The sequence below is a fragment of the Corella eumyota genome, chromosome 1 (assembly GCF_963082875.1).
Source record: "Corella eumyota chromosome 1, kaCorEumy4.1, whole genome shotgun sequence".
Taxonomy (NCBI): Eukaryota; Metazoa; Chordata; class Ascidiacea; order Phlebobranchia; family Corellidae; genus Corella; species Corella eumyota.
This window is the reverse complement of record NC_137490.1, coordinates 7,801,097-7,819,819: the sequence shown is the minus strand read 5'-3', so window position 1 is coordinate 7,819,819 and position 18,723 is coordinate 7,801,097. Positions and strand designations below refer to the sequence as shown.

Below are 18,723 nucleotides of genomic sequence, written 5' to 3'. Positions count from 1 at the left end.
TGCCTAAACTGTTGCTTAAGACATAAACAAAACACAACAAACAAATACTTTTAAATAATTTATTATAAAATGTAAATATTCGTTTTGCACAAACTTGTCATCAATCAAAAAAAAATAAAACAAGGCGAAAATGCATATAACAATACAATAACCTTACATAAAACAAAAAACAAAGAATTAATACCAATTTGAAATATTTCCATACAAATTATATCTCTCTAAAATTGTCTGTAAACACGTGTATATAGCATAGATATATTAACACTCTTTTACATGGTAAATAATAACCGTTTTTGAAGTTAAGGTTTAAAAAGTCAACTATTTAACTGCACGTTGCACCAGCTCTTGAGTTAACAGGTGAATAAATACATTCACACTTATTTTTGCCTTGGCACGAGTTCTCCCATATAAAATAACCTGGGATTGGCGGATTTTTTGGTTTATCGCAGTTGACCATACAACCCCCGCCATTGCCTTGACAAACTGGTCGAGACCTTAAATTAAATTTAAGTCATTAAGCAATTTTTTTTAAATTGTAATGTTCTAAATTTAAAAATATTATAGTATTCACAAATAAAGAATTGTTGTTATATTTAAATATATGCACGTTTTTATATTTACCCGTAAACCCCTGCTTCACTGTTTGAGCAACTGCATCTGACGTCATTATTGAATCCCATACATTTGTTATAAGGTAACTTTGTTCCACACGAAGTTGACATACACGTTCCTAGAATAAAAAAAAGTTAAATAAATTACGCAAAGTTTAATATTAATGTAATGATCAAATATGCATCTAAAATTGCAATATTATTATCACTTTGATATTTTTAACATTTTTATATGCTTACCAGACTTAGGTAGCGGGACGTTTTCTCTGTAAGCTCTCAAAGTAGAATTTCTTCTTGAATATCTAATATTGCCACCAGGGGCGTAGTGAGCTACGGTGTATGAAGTTTTGTAAGTTCGACCTAGTCGTTCTATAGACTTGTACACTCGGGCACAGCCCAGGCTTGTCGATTCCTTCCATAACAATTGAGTGTAATGGCCTAAAAATAATTATTAGAGTTGTTTTTTAAAGATGTTTTTACGTTATGTGCTTGAAAATTTTTTACTAGAATTTGTTGTTATGAATCACATACATAGATTAGTTTTGTGTTGTTTTTTACAACAGTTGCTTATTGGAAAGTTTTTTATAGAAGGTACGACTGTTAATGTGAAATCGTATTGAACAATATTTACAATATGGTTTATTACAGCGGATATACTAATCGACTGATAAAATCTATAATAACATGTTTAAGATTATGTCACGAGGAAGACAATATTATTCTAATATTTCAACACCTTTTCTTAAGATTACGTCACGAGAAAGACAATATTATTCTAATATTTCGACACCTTTTAGATTTAATCTACGTACGTCAAATATTATTTATCTCTTTGAATTTCCTTTATTTGCTCATTTTTTTTAGAGTAACATTTGGGGACCATGCATTATCATGATAAGAATACGTCATTTGTACATGATCTGAAATCGTTTGAAGTTTAATTGTTGCCGTGCACATAGGTATTATATGGAAACGTACAGTATGCATTTCCTTTGCATGTTATCAACATAGTATTACACAAGCCTAATTGCATACACATGAATTAGCCACCGGTAATTTCAGCGTTGTTTCATTATGAAGCGGAAAACACACGGTAGAAAAAAACTGGAAAACCGCAGCATTTAATATTTAAAGGGTGTGCTCCGTAATTAAAATCGACTTGTTTTATACGTGATTGCATATAAAAATGAATTTACGGTTTATCTTTAATTTTGCTTTGTATTTTTTTGCCGTAAACTCTCGTGACGATGAAATTTGCAAACGTGACCGTTTGTAATTATGGTAAGTTTTCAAAAAAATTTTGAAAGAGATATTTTAAATAAAAAAGCCAAATTTTGAATTATGTATTAAATGTTAAGTACCGAAAAAATGACGGAAACGATTTAGCTTGAATATTTATGATACGTTTTACATATAAACCAATCTGAACTTAACATGTCAATCGATGCTATAATAAAGGTAAATTAAATAATATATCTTTCATTTCAACCAATATTTATATATTTATATTAAAAAAAATTTTTAAAGATAGGGAACCTACCTATTGGTTTATTGCTTGGGGTAGAAAACGGGTCTTGAGGATTGTAATAAGCAATCTCAGCATACCATCTTAAAACTGATTCCTTGGCTGGACTACCAGCCACGGAAAAATCCCAAGCTATATTTTCTCCAACACCATTGCCTCTAAATGTTGTTCCTTTCTGTGAAAAAAAAAATTATAAAATTTTGGATGATTATAAAAAAGTAATATTTTGAACCTTTTAAAATTGTTATTTTTATTGAAAGTTATCATGCTTTTTTCTGTCGGTAACTTAATGTTAGGTATTTAAGCCTCTTACGTCAGAATGTGGCCAATGTCTTGTTCGTTTCGTTCCGCTTTTTATTTTAAACGGATGTGAGGGTGCACGGTCGACCAAGTAATTAGCCCATTTTCTTGTCGTTTCTGCCAGTGAGTTATCCCATTTAAGTGCAGGAACATTGTGGATAGCTCTAAAAAGTAGTTTTATTTTTTTATAGGTAAAATATTGAAAAGAGATTTTTAAAAATTAAATATTAGTTTAAAAGCTGCATAAAGGCTTGTGGTACTTGTTGCTGTATATGCTTTAAAGTCATATTCACCTGAAAAAATTATGGTATTCGAGACATTCTTTTTCAAAGGGACTAAGTGAAGGTTTTCCGCCTGTTGGTTTCTTTGTAGGTAAAGTAGGACGAACTGTTGGACGTTTTGTTGCACTTGGAATGTAGGGCTCGTTTGATTCATTTGTAATAAGAGGGCCAGCTAAAATAAAGTTTTTGTAAATAAAGTGTTTATATATTTAAGATACCAAAAATGCAATTTTAAATATTTTGTAAACACACCAAAATTTTATCCTTTTCTATTAAGAGCTGAAAAGGCATGGACAATAAAGTTAATTTTTGTGTAAATTAAAATCTTACTCGGAACATAAATTGGCCAGACTGCGCTTGTGTATCCACAGCAAGGAGGCGACGTTGAAATACGTGAAGTCCAAGGTCCCCTTCCAAAGTTAGCGATGTACATTTTTCCACTTCCATTCACGTTTTGATCGGACACATAAACTTTAAAATCAAGATTCCAACCTAAATGTAACACGATATTTTAAATAACATAAATTTGCCATAAAATATTTTAAAAGTTTTGTATGATTGAAATAAAAACCTACCGTTTGAACAGCCTCGTTTTCGTATTGTCCATTTTTGAGATGATTTGTGATTTGCTTTACAAAAATAAACTGGTCTTTTGTACATTCCACTTGGCCTTTTAATAAATAAATATAACAAGCGTTAATACTTTATCTACCCAAAATCTTATATGTGAATGTATCCTAAATTTACGTTTTGTAAACGTCAAATGTCGTCAATTCTTCGGTGTTAGATCGCCACGGTGAACTAGGTTCTGATTCTGATTGAGGTCTAAACATGTAAAGTCGGAGGCTGGGATCCCCGTTAGTATAAATAGAGATGGTTTCCATGTTTTCATCTAAACAAAATATATAATTAAATGTAAGTATAATTAATGCATAATTTTATTAAATGCTTGCACCCATTTAAATACTAAAACTACTAAATTTTATTGAAAAAAAAGACATGGCGAGAATTGTAAGACTTGCCTTTTGCTGGTTTAGTAACTCGCGTTGGTCTCCTGGTAGGGGTGGTTCGGACTATTACACTTGATTCTGTTGTGGTAGTTGCTTCGCTGTCGCACCATTTACACGTGAACGGGCAATGTCGACTCATAAATCTTAAACGAAATAAAACAATAAATAACCTGGTGGAAAAATGATAAAAAAATTTATCACTTGAAGATGACTAACCCTTTGTAGTGAGACTTTGGGTTGCATGCATCTTGGGTGTTTTTTAGAATTGCACAACTAGATTCTATATCGTCTAAGCAGGCTAAAAATTTAAGATAAATTGTTATTTTTTAATATTGTTTTGTTTTTTGTATTTAAGCTACAAAACATGTTATTTTTTTAAAACATCTGCAACGACATAAAAAAATGTGGATTAAATTTGAAAAATTAATCTTGTCAACATGTTATCGTCAGCACAAAAAAAGTCTGAACCGCACAAAGAAAAATGAAATTGTTTTCCGACCGCAAATAAATATTTATATAAAGATTGCATCTTTTAATTACCGCAGTCTGAGTTTTAGCGAATTTATAAATGATGATAGTATAACATCAGATTAGCTAATACTCAATATAGCATTTGGAAAGATTAATATATGTTTAAGCTACTTATGGATGGCTAAAGAGAATATTATTTAAGGAAACCTACTCGTGCAATAATTCCAGCTGCACTCTCTCGACTGGAGTTGGAGATATCGGGAATTTGCCATTCTTTCTCTTGTCTGGATATTCAGTGGTCTCCTAAAATAGAAAAAAAAATTTTTTACTAATCTGATACATTGTTTAAAAGTCATTATCGGTTTAACCCTACTTGAAGCATATTACTTGAATATCGTTTTCGCATTTTAATGTATTACAACATCTCAAAATAAGACTGCAGGCCACGTAAAATACGCTTTTGAAATTTTATGTCATAATTTATATAAAAATTAATGCCTAAAGATATGTAAAATTTTACAGTTTAGATCTTGACCTATGATTGTAATGTTTACCAAACATATTAAAACGTGTTTTATCCTGTTTACCTGCAACAACTGTACTCCCCCCATTCGCTCGTGGCTGCCTTTCCCGCTTTCTTGATAGTTACCGAGGTGTGTTCTACAAGTGATAATAAAGCTTTCGTGGTAGTTGAAACATTGGTTTTCTAAATTTACAGAATTTGTTAGTTTTATTAACCTTTAGATTAACACGGTTTAGGTTGTATATTAAAGGTCGACATTATTCAAATTGGCTAGTATTTAGATAAAGATTTAATTAAGTTATTACCAAGGGCTCTAGAAAAATATCATCTACTCTTGTTTTTAACTCTTCGTTGTCTTCCGCGTCATCATCCGGAACAAAGAATTCGTTGATGACGTCATCGGCATCGAGTAATGACTCATCGAAAGTGTTTGTTTGTTGCTGCTTGCTTAACTGTCGCTGACGTAATATTCGAAGCAAGAGATTTTGGAGGGTTTGTTGGTAAACACCGGGCTCGCCTTGATTTGAGTTGATAACCTGTGAACACAAAATATACAAATCGAAACTAGTTTATTTTGGCAACACTAAGTTTATGTTTGTGCTTTAAATTTTTACATTTCGGAATGTTAAATTGAATTTTTTTTATTTAGAAATATATTTTTTAAGTATTTACAAGTCCAGTTTTAAGAGAATTAAACATGTACTACCATAAAACGTTTTATAGAAATCTTAATCGGAAACGAAATTTAATTATCATTAATTGCTTTGCCTTGACAGCTTTATGTTTACACATCGTTTAATTTCATGATCTGACGTTACTATTTATGTAAGCTATACCCAGGCGGTTAATTAACCGGCATAAACCTATGCTGTAAAATATTGGCCTGTAAAACTTGAGGTGTCGGGTTTATTGCAATAAATTAATTGAACTAAATAATAAAAAACTCAGTAACGAAACAGTAAACAACACTTACCTTAGTTCCCTGGCTAATTGAAACTGCTAAAACCAGTGAAAGAAATGAAATTATAAAACAGCGAAAAATTAAAACGTTCATCTTTGTTAATTTTTTATTCAGAAATTTTCTAGAAAAAAAAAATTTTTTAAATTAATTTTTGTTAGTTTAAAACTTTCCATCGAAATTTTGTTCCTATTGCGGTTTCTATTCTTGAAACGTGATTAATAAAAAATTCTTGGCGGCATTACTATAACCGGCATAAATTTAAATAATAATTACACATTATTCTAATTTAAAATTTAAGCAACATACATTTCGTATTTAAAAAAAAACTTATGCTTTATTTTTTCAAATTTTTTTATTTTTTTCAAATTTTATTTTTTTAAATTATAGTTTAGCAACGTATTATATATTACCGTTCCTCAATTTTAAAATTATAAATCAATTTTTTATGTTATAACAAAAATATCTATTATTTTTTTTATTTTTCTGCTTTCGTTTATATAATAAATTTATATAAAACTATGTAAGTATAACAACATTTCATTTAGTTTCATCGAATAAAACTAAAACTGTCTAAACCAATAGGACCACTGTTTTTATATCCGTTTGCCTTTTTCTTGCAACGAGCTGTCTCTTCAATTTTTATCTTGTTATTTTTTGCCATGTAATTTAATAAAGCGATTAAGCGCGTTAAAGGTTTTCAAAGATACACAGCAATATAGATTATTGATATTAGTTATATAAGATATATCGAACAGCGAATACTTAAATGGGGGACCTGTAAAAAATTTTGCATAGCGTTAATTTACCCTTCCCATGACCTACTTGTAAAATTTTAGATTTTTATCTTTACCTGTAAAACCTGAAATTCAGTGTCACACTTAAAAAATTGCGGCCTTTTTTACCCATCTACCAATTAAAAGCAGCATCGTTTGCTGTAACCTGCCCAACAAGAGCACATTCTGATTAGGAGCGTAATATTTTGTCAATGTGAGAACATATTATATTTACAACAACATGCCTTTGTAATGATAAATAAGAGCGGTTCAGAGTCACTTTTTATTGCCCCCAGGTCAGCAAAGGTAGAACAAATTGCTGCCAAAGCTGACTATTATATTGAAATAAATATGATAAAAATTTTGGGTATCGGGTTTACCTTACACTAATATAACCGCAATAATAGTCATTACCCGAGGCTTGCGATGGAACGAATCTGCTATACGTTGTTAGGTTAACGGTTTTATTAACTTAATTTAAAATTTCACGTGATATGGTATTAAACACTTAATTTTGTAACTTTTTGTTTCCGATTTTTGATAACAGAAATAATGTCATCGATGAGAAAATTGCATTTGATATTACTAACACTTTAAATTAAGTGGTACCTGAAAATACATGGTCATAGCAAAGTAAACGGCTATTTAAAATCTGATTTGTCATACATTTTAAGTGAACATTTGTAATATAAAAGTTTCTAACTGACTATACGTGCACGTTTACGTCATGTCTCAAGTTAGGTGAAAGTATTTTGGGTGATATTTCGTGATATTTTCTGTTTATTTATCCTGCAACCACGATTATATGAATAAGTACATTGAAAGTAGTGAGTAATAAGGTTATAATCTTGTGCAGGATTATGGTCAAACTTATCGTATTTTAACTAATAAAGTAGCACGTTCTATGATCTTACCGAAACCTCGGAACTAATATGGCAAACACTGAAAATTTTCTATTTGTTGGTTGTTTATGTTTATTTTAAACACAAAAGTTAGACTTCGTGTTTTCGCGAATTGTGTACCGCGAATAACCGCGACGTTTTCGATTTAACCGACGGGAGAATATCTCGGGGTTTACAAACGTGCCGACAACATCGTGAACAGACTTTTTGTTTTGCATTTAAAACATCAAGCATAATCAGCACATTACTTCTCGACTTAATCGGCGCCGGAAAGCGAAGTCGACACAAAAGGTGAACAAAACTTTTGTTTGCTATTTCGTGAATCTGTAAACCGTGATCCAACAATACAGTCGACCTATTAGTTATGTCTCATTTCCACGATTTGATTATATTTTCGGTAGACTTGCTGAGTTAACGGTAATTTCCATTAATCAACGAGGCACGTTAAATTTACATATCAATCCACATAAGTAGACTACTTTAATATCTCACATAGACGGGTGCATCAAATGTTCAATTTCTTTATTATACCTAAGGGCTCATACGTGACACAGGTTAATTGTTCTAAAGTCTATTTTTAAATTTCAAAACGATTTTTTTAACTTTAAGGGTGCTTGAAAAGTGTAGACATCCATTTGTAATAATGATCGAAATTTTGAACTGCACGAATTTAACATTTAGATTTTAGCTTAAGCGTCAAAATACGCAATACTGCTTAAGGTCGATCTATTTTTAACATAATTAAGCCGATTTTGATTTTTTTCTAGCCACTTGGTAAGAATATATGTTTTGCCAAAAACATAGAGTTTGAACGTTGTGCACGTCATATAAATAAAACAATTTGGCATTTTGATTTATTTAGAAAATAAATTTTTCCCTTTGATAACTATTTTAATAGCAAAAATTTTGAGCATAAATTAACGATCTGAAAAATGTCATTAACTAAAACATTATTCGATATCCTTTATTATTCATATCCTTTTTAACATTATTCATATCCTTTTTAAATTAAATATTTGTTTAAATAATTTACAAAATGCTGCTTTTAGTATTTTTTTGACTATTTTTTTGTGTGTATCTTTATCCTCCATGTGGGAAGGTCGAATGCGCGATCTAAACATAGAGTAACATCAGTTACTCCGACCCAGTCTCGAGTTGCCTGTGGTAGTTTGGAATATTGTAGATATTATAATTGCCCAGTAATTATGCTGCTGATTAAGTGCTGGCTCAGCAGGAGTTCACACCGTTTATAGCGCCTTACCCAAGGGCGCTACAGCATAAGAGCAGTGGGGATTGAACCCACGACGTTATTGTTGTGTAGCAGGTGTTCTTACCACTACACCGCGCTGCCGGTTAAACTTCTCCCCGCCGGGGAATCTAACCCCGGTCTCCCGCGTGATAGGCGGGGATAATCACCTCTATACTAACGAGGAAACTATAATAAAACAATTACTTGTCATAAATACAATGTTTATAAATCTATTAATAGGTGCCAATCTGGTATTAAACTGTAGTCTATTAAAGTTTAAAATGATCGTATATTCATAATAAAATGATCTCATTTAAAATGATCTTATATTCATTCGCCGGAATTTTTATTTAAACCGCAAGATGACGCAAAAGTTTGATTTTGTTATCGATGACGGGCTCACGAAAATTTTTGTTATTCCAGAAATATTAACCTGTTATTTTATACGGTTAATTTAAATTTTTATATTTAATACACGCAATACTTGAATTATCCATTTATTTTAATTTAAAATGTAAAAAATACTGCAAGAATAAAAAAATAAAAACAATGTCATGCTTCGGTGATTGTTTACCACGTGACCTAGCACGATCTCTCCCATCGTTGCCGTATTTTTGTTGTTTTCGTGTTAAAATCACGCGTTTTTGTTTCAGTAAACAATAAAACTAAAGTTAGAAGCTTTTTGACCCGGCTAATAATAAAATAAAAGTGACATGCTGATTAAAAACATGTTTATGTAAGAGTTAGGCATTCGTAGGGGCCACAGATGTTACTTATATTTGGTTTAACGAGCTGTTTGTTGGTAATAAAAACCAAACGTATTCTGATTTTGAACAAAAAACACATTTAATTAAATTGGTTTGTATAACAACAAGTTTTTTTTTTATAAAATTAACTTTGATTAATGCTTTTGTAAGAGTTTAGTTGTAAAAATACTGTATGGTCAATGGTCAGCAACTCACTTTTTTGTTGTATTCTTAAACATTTTCAATAATTTTTGAATTGCCATTTGTTCTCATTATTTACTGTTATTTTATAATTTTTTTACAAAAAGATTTTAATTATCATGTTACATAAACAAGTAGAATATACAACTTTGAACATTGATTTTGTGTTTAAATTCTAATTTAATAAATTTACTATGCCAATTTATGTGCACTTGTTCAGGTTAGATAACATTTACTCAAATTGGTCAAACATTTTAAAAATGAGTCTGCAAGCATTGCTTGATGCTGCAAAATATCTCGAGTGTGAAAATGGAAATAAAAACTCAAGTAAAGGTGGAAATCGAAATGAGTCGCATAGTAAAGAAGGCAAGTATATATTATTTTATAGAGTTATTTGACGTTTAACTGTATTAAAACTTACCTTACAAATTCTTTTATGAATTTTTAAGAAACCTGATTTTAGAATTCCTTTAAACTTATAACCCATTTAGTTTTTTGTGTATTTAAACGGAAGTGCTGAATTGTAATATTTCGATAATACTACTATGATAACCTATTAACTAAGAGTCTTAGGGTAAGCAAGGAAGAATATTAAATTTATTTGAGTTGTTTTATTATTAATTACTGTATTTATTGTGGTTCTTTACAATTGGTTAGGTTAGTGTGATTATTTCGCTTAATATAAATTTGAACTTTTAATACTACTCTATGTAAATATACTCAATTTTTCAGTATCCCCCCAAAAAACAGAAAGGTGTAAGCTTAAAAATTTAGTTTTTTGTAATTAAGATAATTTAAAATAAGGCCTTAACCTGAAACCATTAAAAATATATAAATTTATTTTATTAGATTCTGTATTTATAATCTTTAAGTTTTGTTTATGTAATTTTGTTATTAAATATTTTAATAATTTATATCTATTGCCTTTGCAGGTACCAGTAATACAGATTCTAAGTATAATAATGACGACTGTGGTTCAGATGACTTTAAACAAATTCCAGGAACAAAAAATTTTAGTGGTAAGATTAATATTGTACAAGACTTATTGCTTTTAAAAAAACAACATTTCTCATTGTTTTTTTTTGTCGTATGAAAGTGATTTTTTATTATAAATAAGAAAGTTTCAAATTTATTAAAATCTCGGTGCAACCCTTTTTTAGATTTAAATTCAATTTTCAAATATGAATGTTATTAAAAAGTGACTAAAACTAGAATTACTTTGTATTGCTAATCTATTAAATCACATTAAACCTATTAAAAAAAGAACTAATAATAAAGTTAGGTCACCAATATTTATGTCTAGCTTAAATTGCAGTTTTTTTTAAACTTTTATTAATAGGTGAGCACATTGCCTCTAATGCAAACGTGATTGTTCAGAAGAATGGGTATACTTCTCCTTTGACTGGGTTGCGTAGTAGTGCAGTGTTGGGTGTGTGGGAGGGTGGATCGAGAAAGGAACTTGTTGGAAGTCAAGGTCGTTTAACTCGTAGTTCAGTGGTCAATTCTTCAGTGAAACCAGTAGAGGAAGAGAAAATGTATTTTATTTTTAATTTTTTTTCTTGTAAATATAAATACGAAAAAAATAAATACGAGTAAATATAAATACGAATTAGGTGATAAACCTATCCAAAAAAATTTTTCGGTTTTTGAATTTAAATATATATTTTATATATATAATCAAAAAATTGTTCTAATTATACTGCCATAAAAGACAATTTAATAAAATTTAATAACAATACTGCTGTACAATGTACTACAGCAAAAAAAGGAGAAATTATTTTTAAAAACAATATTTAGTTGCTTGTTTCTTAAATTATATTCTGTTTGTTAGTTATCTTTTATTTTTTTAAATAAAATATTTTTTGTTTTTCAGTCAAGTTAAACGTTCCTCTGTTACTCTTACTCACAATCAATTGGAGAAAAACAGGTAAAATATTTTTTTCAAATTTAAACTGCATATGGATATAGTAAATTTATATAGGTCTTTAACCTTTTAATTACACATAAATAATTTTAACTTTATAGCGTTGTTAAATTAAAGAGAACTTACTATGTATAGTAATGCTATTCTCCTTATTAAACTATTTGCTTTTTTTCTTTTAAATGTTTATTTAATACTGTAATAGTAGCTCTATAACCAAATAAAAGTATAAATTTTAAATTTTTTGTTGCAGGAGAGCCCATTTAAGAGAATGTTTTGAGGACTTGAAAGCTTGTATTCCTCGCCTTGGTTTAAGAAGGTCTTCTAATCTCACTATCCTAAATGCAGCTCTTAAACAAATTCAGGTTTGTTAGAATTGGTATTCCCCTATGTCCCAAACTTAATTTGAATAAATGAACATATTTAAAAAAAAATTGTGGCATTTTTCAAAGAAAGGTTAGGATAATGTATGCACTTTTTGAGATTTTTAGTCTAATCGTTTTTTGGTAACATCACAGTAATTCTCAATGTGCTGGACTTTTGAATAGCCTATGATTTGGTTTTTGTATTAAATATATATACAATCTTGCTAATTATATTTGGTACAACCCGACTAATTCTTGAAAAATATGTTGTATATATAGGATATACAAAACTAATTAAGTTTAATATGTTTTAATTTTAAATTATGTTTTAATTTTTTTAGAGCATAGAACGTAAAAAAAGTGTGTACGAAGGAACCAAGATTAAACTACAAAATGAACTGATCCAAAAATCTGAACAATTAGATGTTTTATATACTGAACTAGAAAAGAAATACAGCAAAAAGGAAATTGAAGATTATTTGGAAGACTGTTTAAAAAATGGTAACTTTTTATATAAAATTTATATTAATATTTTTTTTGACAATTTTTACTGATTCTTATAGAATGGAGCTAAAAAAATTTAATAACTTTAAATTATAACAACATATATATTAAATATTAGTTGCGAGTTCCCGTTACTGTATTTTCATTATAAAAAAATGCAGCCTGTAAATTTCAAATTTATGTTTAAAATTTAGCTTCCATGAATTTAAATTTATCACCGGTTCCGGTACTTTTGTTTATTCAAAAAATTTAAATATCTGTTAAATCATCTATTAATTGCAGACATCTGTTTTTGCACAGGAAGCGCATGACTCAATATCTTAATAACATTGTAGAGAAACATGATTAATGATACAACTTTTTTTTTTTATTTTACAGCCAGTACGCAACTAACTTTTAACCTCAAAGCAGGCTTTTTGTGTAACTTTTAAAATAAAAAACCTAACTATGTATTCTATTGACACCATATACATTTCAAAACAGTTGGATATTCAAAAAAGAATAATAAATTTAAAAAAATTTGATATAAAAAATAAAAATATTTTTTGATAAAACTTATATAAACCCAAAAACTAATGTGGTTGTTTTTCAAATATTTCAAAACGTTTAATAAATCTATATTTACTGATAGCCTACCCTCTGGGTTTTATTTTATTGGTTGTAATATAGTAACAAATAGGTTGCAATATGTATTTTTTAAAGGCTTCTAAACTGGACATATACACGTTGTCCATTAAGCCGCTTTATTTTATTTTGTAGATATAAAGTCCATGCAAGATGGTGAAATACCGAATAGTTTTTTATTAGATGAAGATCAAGCATCTACTTCAACTGCATCAGGTTAACAAGTTTTTTTTAATGTCAATAAAAACATGCATGGTACCACTGGACTGCTGGACTTTGAGACTAAGTTTTTATGGCTTGTCAAACTAAGATGTAGTTGTTTTGATAGAGCTTATATTTGTATCATGTGTTAAAAAAAAACTTTTTTAGTTTTATTTTTTTTCTTGTATAAAATTCTGTAGTATTTATTTTTATATGGTTTTTATATCAGTGTGCTGTATTTAAAAAAAAAAATTAAAAATCAAATTAATTTAAACAAAATAAAATTAAAAATCAAAATTTTTTTTTTAAAATAGAAGCTGAAGATGAAGACTTTCAAGCCTCCTTAAACAAGGAAATACATTGGGACAACATTCAAGTTCGTCCAGTCTACATAAAAGGAAAACATGTCGGCTTTCAGAAGATCAACCAACAACGGAAAGAAGCACCTGCTATTATCATCTCGAAATCAAAGCTGTCAGATGACGTGACAAGGCCCTATAAAGACGATGGTGAAGATATGGCAGAAAGTACAAGTGAAAATGATTTAAAACACAGCAGCCAACCTATGATGAATGCCAACCTATCTTCTTTAGAGCTGAAGTCCCTATTGGCTAAAGACGGTTCATCACCGAGTAAAAAGAAGCCACCAAGGAAGTTGTGTAATGTTCCATCTGGTCGTTCATGCACTCCTTCCCCTCCATCCAGCAACATGATTTCTTTTTTTCCTAGATTCGGTTTTGGTGGTGGGGGAAGCCCACCTCTGCACTCACAGATGGCATCTAAAAAGCCAAAACCAAAAGAATTTACTCAAAAGTCCCCAACTGACTGCCAAGTGCCGATGGCAATATCCATTCAACCAAAACCTGCTGATGAGAAGAAGTTATCCCCTAGTGCTTCATCTGTTCAGGATCAAGCTAAAGTACCTGGCGAAAAAGTCTCACCTACAGCTACACCAAAAGCTCTTCCTTCTTTAATGATAGGACCAGGTGGAACTGTTTCTTTACCTTCCTTCTCCGGTTATCAAGTTAAGGTTAAATACATCTCCCCTTCTATTTCTATGGCCAAGCAAGCTAACATACCAATGAAAAAGCGCTACTACAATGCTGATACTGTCGCTAATGTTTCCACAGCCAGCCAAAGCTCCAACTCACAGCCAGCCATAGCTACTGGCTCACCTGCCAAGGTCAAGGAATCTAAAGGTAATGCTCAAATGACCTCATTGTATGTCGGTGCATCAGCTGGAGTCCTGGCTCAAACAAATGAGAAAAAGAAAATGTCAAACTCTGACAATGAGGGGGATGGTACTATTTTTGACTGGGACAGTTACTCTAGCCTGAAGGAGAAAAATCGTGAGACTTTAAAAAGAAAGCTCATGGGTTCATCAGGTCAAAAAATAAACACAACATCCAGTTCTCCTGATAAAACGCCTAAGACTTTGTTCAGCCTGTGGGACAAAAAGCATCATGCAGGTAAATTAACAAATTTAAAAAAATAAAAATACATATATTTCCGAAATTACTAATATATTTATTTATATTAAATTGTTGTATATCTTTACTAACACCCCATAGTAAAGCTGCAAAATCAGTGAACCACAAAGATTTGTAGACAACAAAGAAACGCCATCTTATTGTTGATATTTTATGCTTGACAGATTCTCCTATTATTTTACTACAGCTTAAGCTTAGCGAAAAATCTCTATACAGTTTTATATTTTATAAATACTCAAAAAAATATTGTATTTATTTTATTTTTTACCTGACAACATTTTTATAATAAAAAGAAATTTTAAATATTTATATTTTATTATTTTTTAAAAATTTACTTATTCTTTTGTAGTAACTATGACCACCGCTACTAACTGGAGAGGAAAATTGCAAAAAGAATTATTTGTTTCAAGCAGCAAAAATTCACAGAATAAAACTTTAACTCATCTAGGCTCTGCATCACTTACACAGGTAAAAATCAACGAGTTTATGAATTTATAATAAAATTTATTGTAATGAACTTACCTATACATGAATCGTTTATTTTATCTGGATTACTGTAAACTTTTTAAAATTCATTTTACTGAATACACAACTATATACCCGAAAATATTATTTTCTGAACAATAAGACATTTTCTCCTAACCCTCTTTTACTCTAATCCTTTAGGAAAAACCCTTTCATTTCAAAAAAGTTATTTTATAAAATATTTACAAGCACATTGTTTCAATAGGTCAGCTACACCACCTTAAAAAATCCAAAGTCGACAACATCTGTGAATCTTACCAACACCCCAGTAGTTAAACCAACAACTCAATATGTTTTTACTTCTCCAACTCGATGTTCAACTCTTAATCCAGGTATGTATTTAATTTGAAAAAAAAACTACAAAAAGCTGCAAGTATTTTTAATTTTTAAATTGAGAACTAGCTTAAAAAAACTGTAAAAAAGTATATAATTGTTGGGTGTAGAAGTTTTATTATATGGTTGATGCACTTTTTTATATAATTTTGTCAATTTTTTTATTTATTAATATTTTATGATTTGTGGTCAACTTTTTTCAGATAAATCCGAAGTAACACAAGTATTTCCTCCGCATTTTAAACTGGTACAAAGTTCTGGTGTTCCAAGCAGTCAGGGCATGCACATCATACCTGTGTCGTCTACTAACCAAATGAACAATCACATAATGTTGGGATCACACACAACAAAAAGTGTCATAATACAAGCTAATCCACAAGTTAATCTAACTAAGCCAATTACCAAGGCATTTGATGGAAAAAGTGAAAGTATTACTGCCAAAATATCTGGTGAACATCGGGTCATTGTACCTGTTACTACAACTGTTCGTCAACATCATATACCTGTGATCATTCCTGTTGGATTCATGGTGCCTGTGAGCGGCAACTCAAGTAATAGTACAACTTATTCCAATTCTAATCTTAACCATAAACACCAAAGTGTCATTGTTAGTTTATCCTCTCCCAAAATCGTGCAACAAAACAATAAGGTTTCGCCAGTTGGATTGAATAAAGAATCTCATACCTTAGCTAGAACTCAAAAGTCCAGGTCCAGCTCAACAGATAGTGCAAGCAGTTCTACCTTGTCAATTGATTCTGGTGACAATGATTCAGTTATACCTGAGAAAAAATCTAGATTGAATAAGAAAACAGAAGAAAGCGATAAAGCATCTAATAATAAAAACAGTGCCGCTGTCCAGCAATCGCAATATGTGCTTCCTCCAAATTTTGTTTTTCCAGCAAGTATGGTAAACTATTCTTCAGGAAATGCAAAATCTAGTGTTTCAATGGCTTCTCCGACTACCAATTTTGCACAGGTAAAAATTGCATGGAGTGTCTTAATTTAATTTTAGTCATATTCCCATTGACCAAAAGCTTTCTTTTTAATGTAAAATGGCAATTTTCTTGTTAAAAGAGGTGTGTGTACTTAACTAAGTATGTTGGTAGTATTTTTTTTTTAATTACAATTGCTGTCTAGGGCAGTGAGCAATGCATTAGTAAATTATTTTAACCAACTTTTTTCTCTTAAGAAGTGTATTTTCAAGTTGTTATGTATTGTTTAAAGGTGTTGCCTTTTGAGCGCAATATAGAAAATGTTGTGGTGGAAAATTCTTCAACCATTTCAAACACATCAGAAGTTAGTTCTGCTTCTTCATCGAGACCAACTTCTCAGAAAAACCTTCATATAACCAGCACTAGTATTAGCACTTCTTCTTAGCACACTCTGTTGTTGGATTGTAATATTACAATTGGCAATATAATTAAGTTTGAAGGATGCATGGGCATTTAACCGGGTATATTCACAAATTTTCTGGTACAAGTATTTAAAAAACATTTTGTTAATTATAAACAAGGTAATATTTTTTTAACTTTAAATAATGGTACTATAAAGTTTCATTTGTTTTTAAATAATGAATAAATACCCCGGTCAAACTGCTAAGAAAAGAGATATATTGTTTGAACGAAGTGGAAGTGCAATATTAAGTGTTTGGTTTATATGTCAGCCTTATTACCTCGAGCTTTTTATATTACCTATTTGTGCACTTGCAAGCAGCTAAAAGATAAATTATTTTCTTATTTTTGATTTGTTTGGGAAACTTGCGCATTTGATATTTTACACTTGTAGAAGAAATTTGATTTGCTTTGAATTGAAATTTTGCTCATTTTTTAGCGTATAAAAAAAGGTTTTATGTTTTTTACAGATTGGTAAAAAATTACCATTGTTCCATGAATGCTCATAAATATTAAATTATTTTGTTTTTATTAAACGTTGTTTAATACATGTTCTGATTTTTTCAAGTTTATTTTTCGGAAGATAAAGGCTAATGAGCAACAGGCAATTTTAAATTATTCATAAAGTTTAAATAAAAAGTGTTGTTTTTTCTTTACCCTCTAGTTGACTATGTATTGGATGTTCGTTTATAAAAAAATGCCTTAACAGTCCTGTCCGTAGACAATTTAAACTAAGTAAAGGGGTTTATGTGTTTTGGTAAATGCAAGTTTTCTGAAAACATAGGTCACAAATTTTTCAAATTATGATGAAAAAGCAACGTAGAACTTTTAGTATTATTTGGGTGTAAAGTATCCGTTCAGTTTTTAAAGTCGAATTTATAATTTCTGAGAATTCGAAAATCGAGGATAAACGAATTCACATAATAAGGCAAATATGCGCGACAAAATTTATTACCCATTCAAGAGTTTTAAAAGTTTGTTGATTTTCGAGGTGGTGCCAGTATATAAGACCAAATCCTAAAATAACATGTTACGATTGTCCGCGTATTGGTATAAATATATGTAACAATAGTAAACTGATCTATTTTTATTACTAACAATTTGTAATACAGAATAACAAAAAAAGTTGCGTTTTTGTCAGTTTACCGTTTAAGCATGTTTGCATGTATTAGTTTCGTTTTGTTACTGCCGATTAGTCAATACATTTTGTTTGTTTATTGATTGGTCAAACACTTTAAATTTTGTAAAAAAAATTGCGCCTTAATTGGTATGTTATGTCTGTATGTAAGTTAATTAATAAGCAGATATATTAAAATCGAAAAAAGCAGTTAAGTTGTTGTATTATAATATAACTAGGCTATATTATCTACTTTATTTCCATTGAGACAAAACATAGTTTAGTGGTTATTTTTAATAAATTTAACTATAGTTAATTCTTTGTTTCAACTTGAATTGTTTTAATTTAAAATGTATTTTATGTAATAAATTCAACTTTAATTATGATCAGATGATGTAGGTCTAAATATCTAATACATTAAAATAAAAGAATGCTTTTGCCAATTAGCTAGTAAAATGGTTAGAGAAGAATTTTTAAGTGCAATACTTTTTTGTATTTTATTAAAATATTGGTCAGGTATTAAATTTAAGTTATTAAAACCAATAGTTAGTGTTAGTTTGTTTTTTTCTTTATGTTTGTGGCTATTATCACCTATTGTGCACATAACTGAAATATTAATATCATTGCATATACTGATGTATCATCAAAAATTGGGACAACTTTAATGAGTTTTTAATAATTAACTTTTTTCGGCATTTT

At 29.8% G+C, this 18,723-nt stretch overlaps 2 protein-coding genes across 3 annotated transcripts; one reads left to right on the top strand and one right to left on the bottom strand.

The window, feature by feature from the left end:
* Positions 1-53: 53 nt before the first annotated feature.
* Positions 54-5,799, bottom strand: LOC145758264 (uncharacterized). The gene is made up of 15 exons (XM_082572499.1): positions 5,695-5,799; positions 5,027-5,257; positions 4,786-4,904; positions 4,410-4,501; positions 3,944-4,025; positions 3,740-3,870; positions 3,465-3,609; positions 3,293-3,387; positions 3,048-3,209; positions 2,730-2,889; positions 2,450-2,600; positions 2,152-2,311; positions 852-1,049; positions 622-730; positions 54-494 (listed from the first exon to the last, which is right to left on the bottom strand). The coding sequence occupies exons 1-15, from the start codon at positions 5,773-5,775 to the stop codon at positions 323-325; spliced, it is 2,088 nt and encodes a 695-aa protein (XP_082428625.1). The 5' UTR covers positions 5,776-5,799; the 3' UTR covers positions 54-322.
* Positions 5,800-9,288: 3,489 nt separating this feature from the next.
* LOC145754532 (uncharacterized) lies at positions 9,289-17,481 on the top strand. 2 transcript variants are annotated; one of them, XM_082570605.1, is made up of 13 exons: positions 9,289-9,464; positions 9,774-9,919; positions 10,486-10,572; positions 10,893-11,088; positions 11,427-11,480; positions 11,728-11,839; positions 12,181-12,340; positions 13,103-13,183; positions 13,483-14,637; positions 15,008-15,126; positions 15,389-15,515; positions 15,720-16,492; positions 16,741-17,481. In XM_082570605.1, the coding sequence occupies exons 2-13, from the start codon at positions 9,814-9,816 to the stop codon at positions 16,891-16,893; spliced, it is 3,123 nt and encodes a 1,040-aa protein (XP_082426731.1). In that variant the 5' UTR covers positions 9,289-9,464; positions 9,774-9,813; the 3' UTR covers positions 16,894-17,481. The 2 variants fall into 2 exon arrangements, with proteins under 2 accessions (XP_082426731.1, XP_082426723.1); XM_082570597.1 differs by lacking the exon at positions 9,289-9,464 and having other exon boundaries at positions 9,522-9,919.
* The last annotated feature ends 1,242 nt before the right edge of the window (positions 17,482-18,723 follow it).

Bases quoted from the DNA above. Each gene is read 5' to 3' on its own strand.
- LOC145758264 (XM_082572499.1), bottom strand. From the start codon at position 5,775: ATGAACGTTTTAATTTTTCGCTGTTTTATAATTTCATTTCTTTCACTG. The intron at 4,905-5,026 runs GTAATAACTTAA...CTGTAAATTTAG, and splicing joins ATATTTTTCTAGAGCCCTTG to AAAACCAATGTTTCAACTAC. The intron at 3,388-3,464 runs GTAAATTTAGGA...ATTTATTAAAAG, and splicing joins ACATTTGACGTTTACAAAAC to GCCAAGTGGAATGTACAAAA.
- LOC145754532 (XM_082570597.1), top strand. From the start codon at position 9,748: ATGCCAATTTATGTGCACTTGTTCAGGTTAGATAACATTTACTCAAAT. The intron at 11,089-11,426 runs GTATTTTATTTT...TTTGTTTTTCAG, and splicing joins CCAGTAGAGGAAGAGAAAAT to TCAAGTTAAACGTTCCTCTG. The intron at 11,481-11,727 runs GTAAAATATTTT...TTTTTGTTGCAG, and splicing joins AATCAATTGGAGAAAAACAG to GAGAGCCCATTTAAGAGAAT.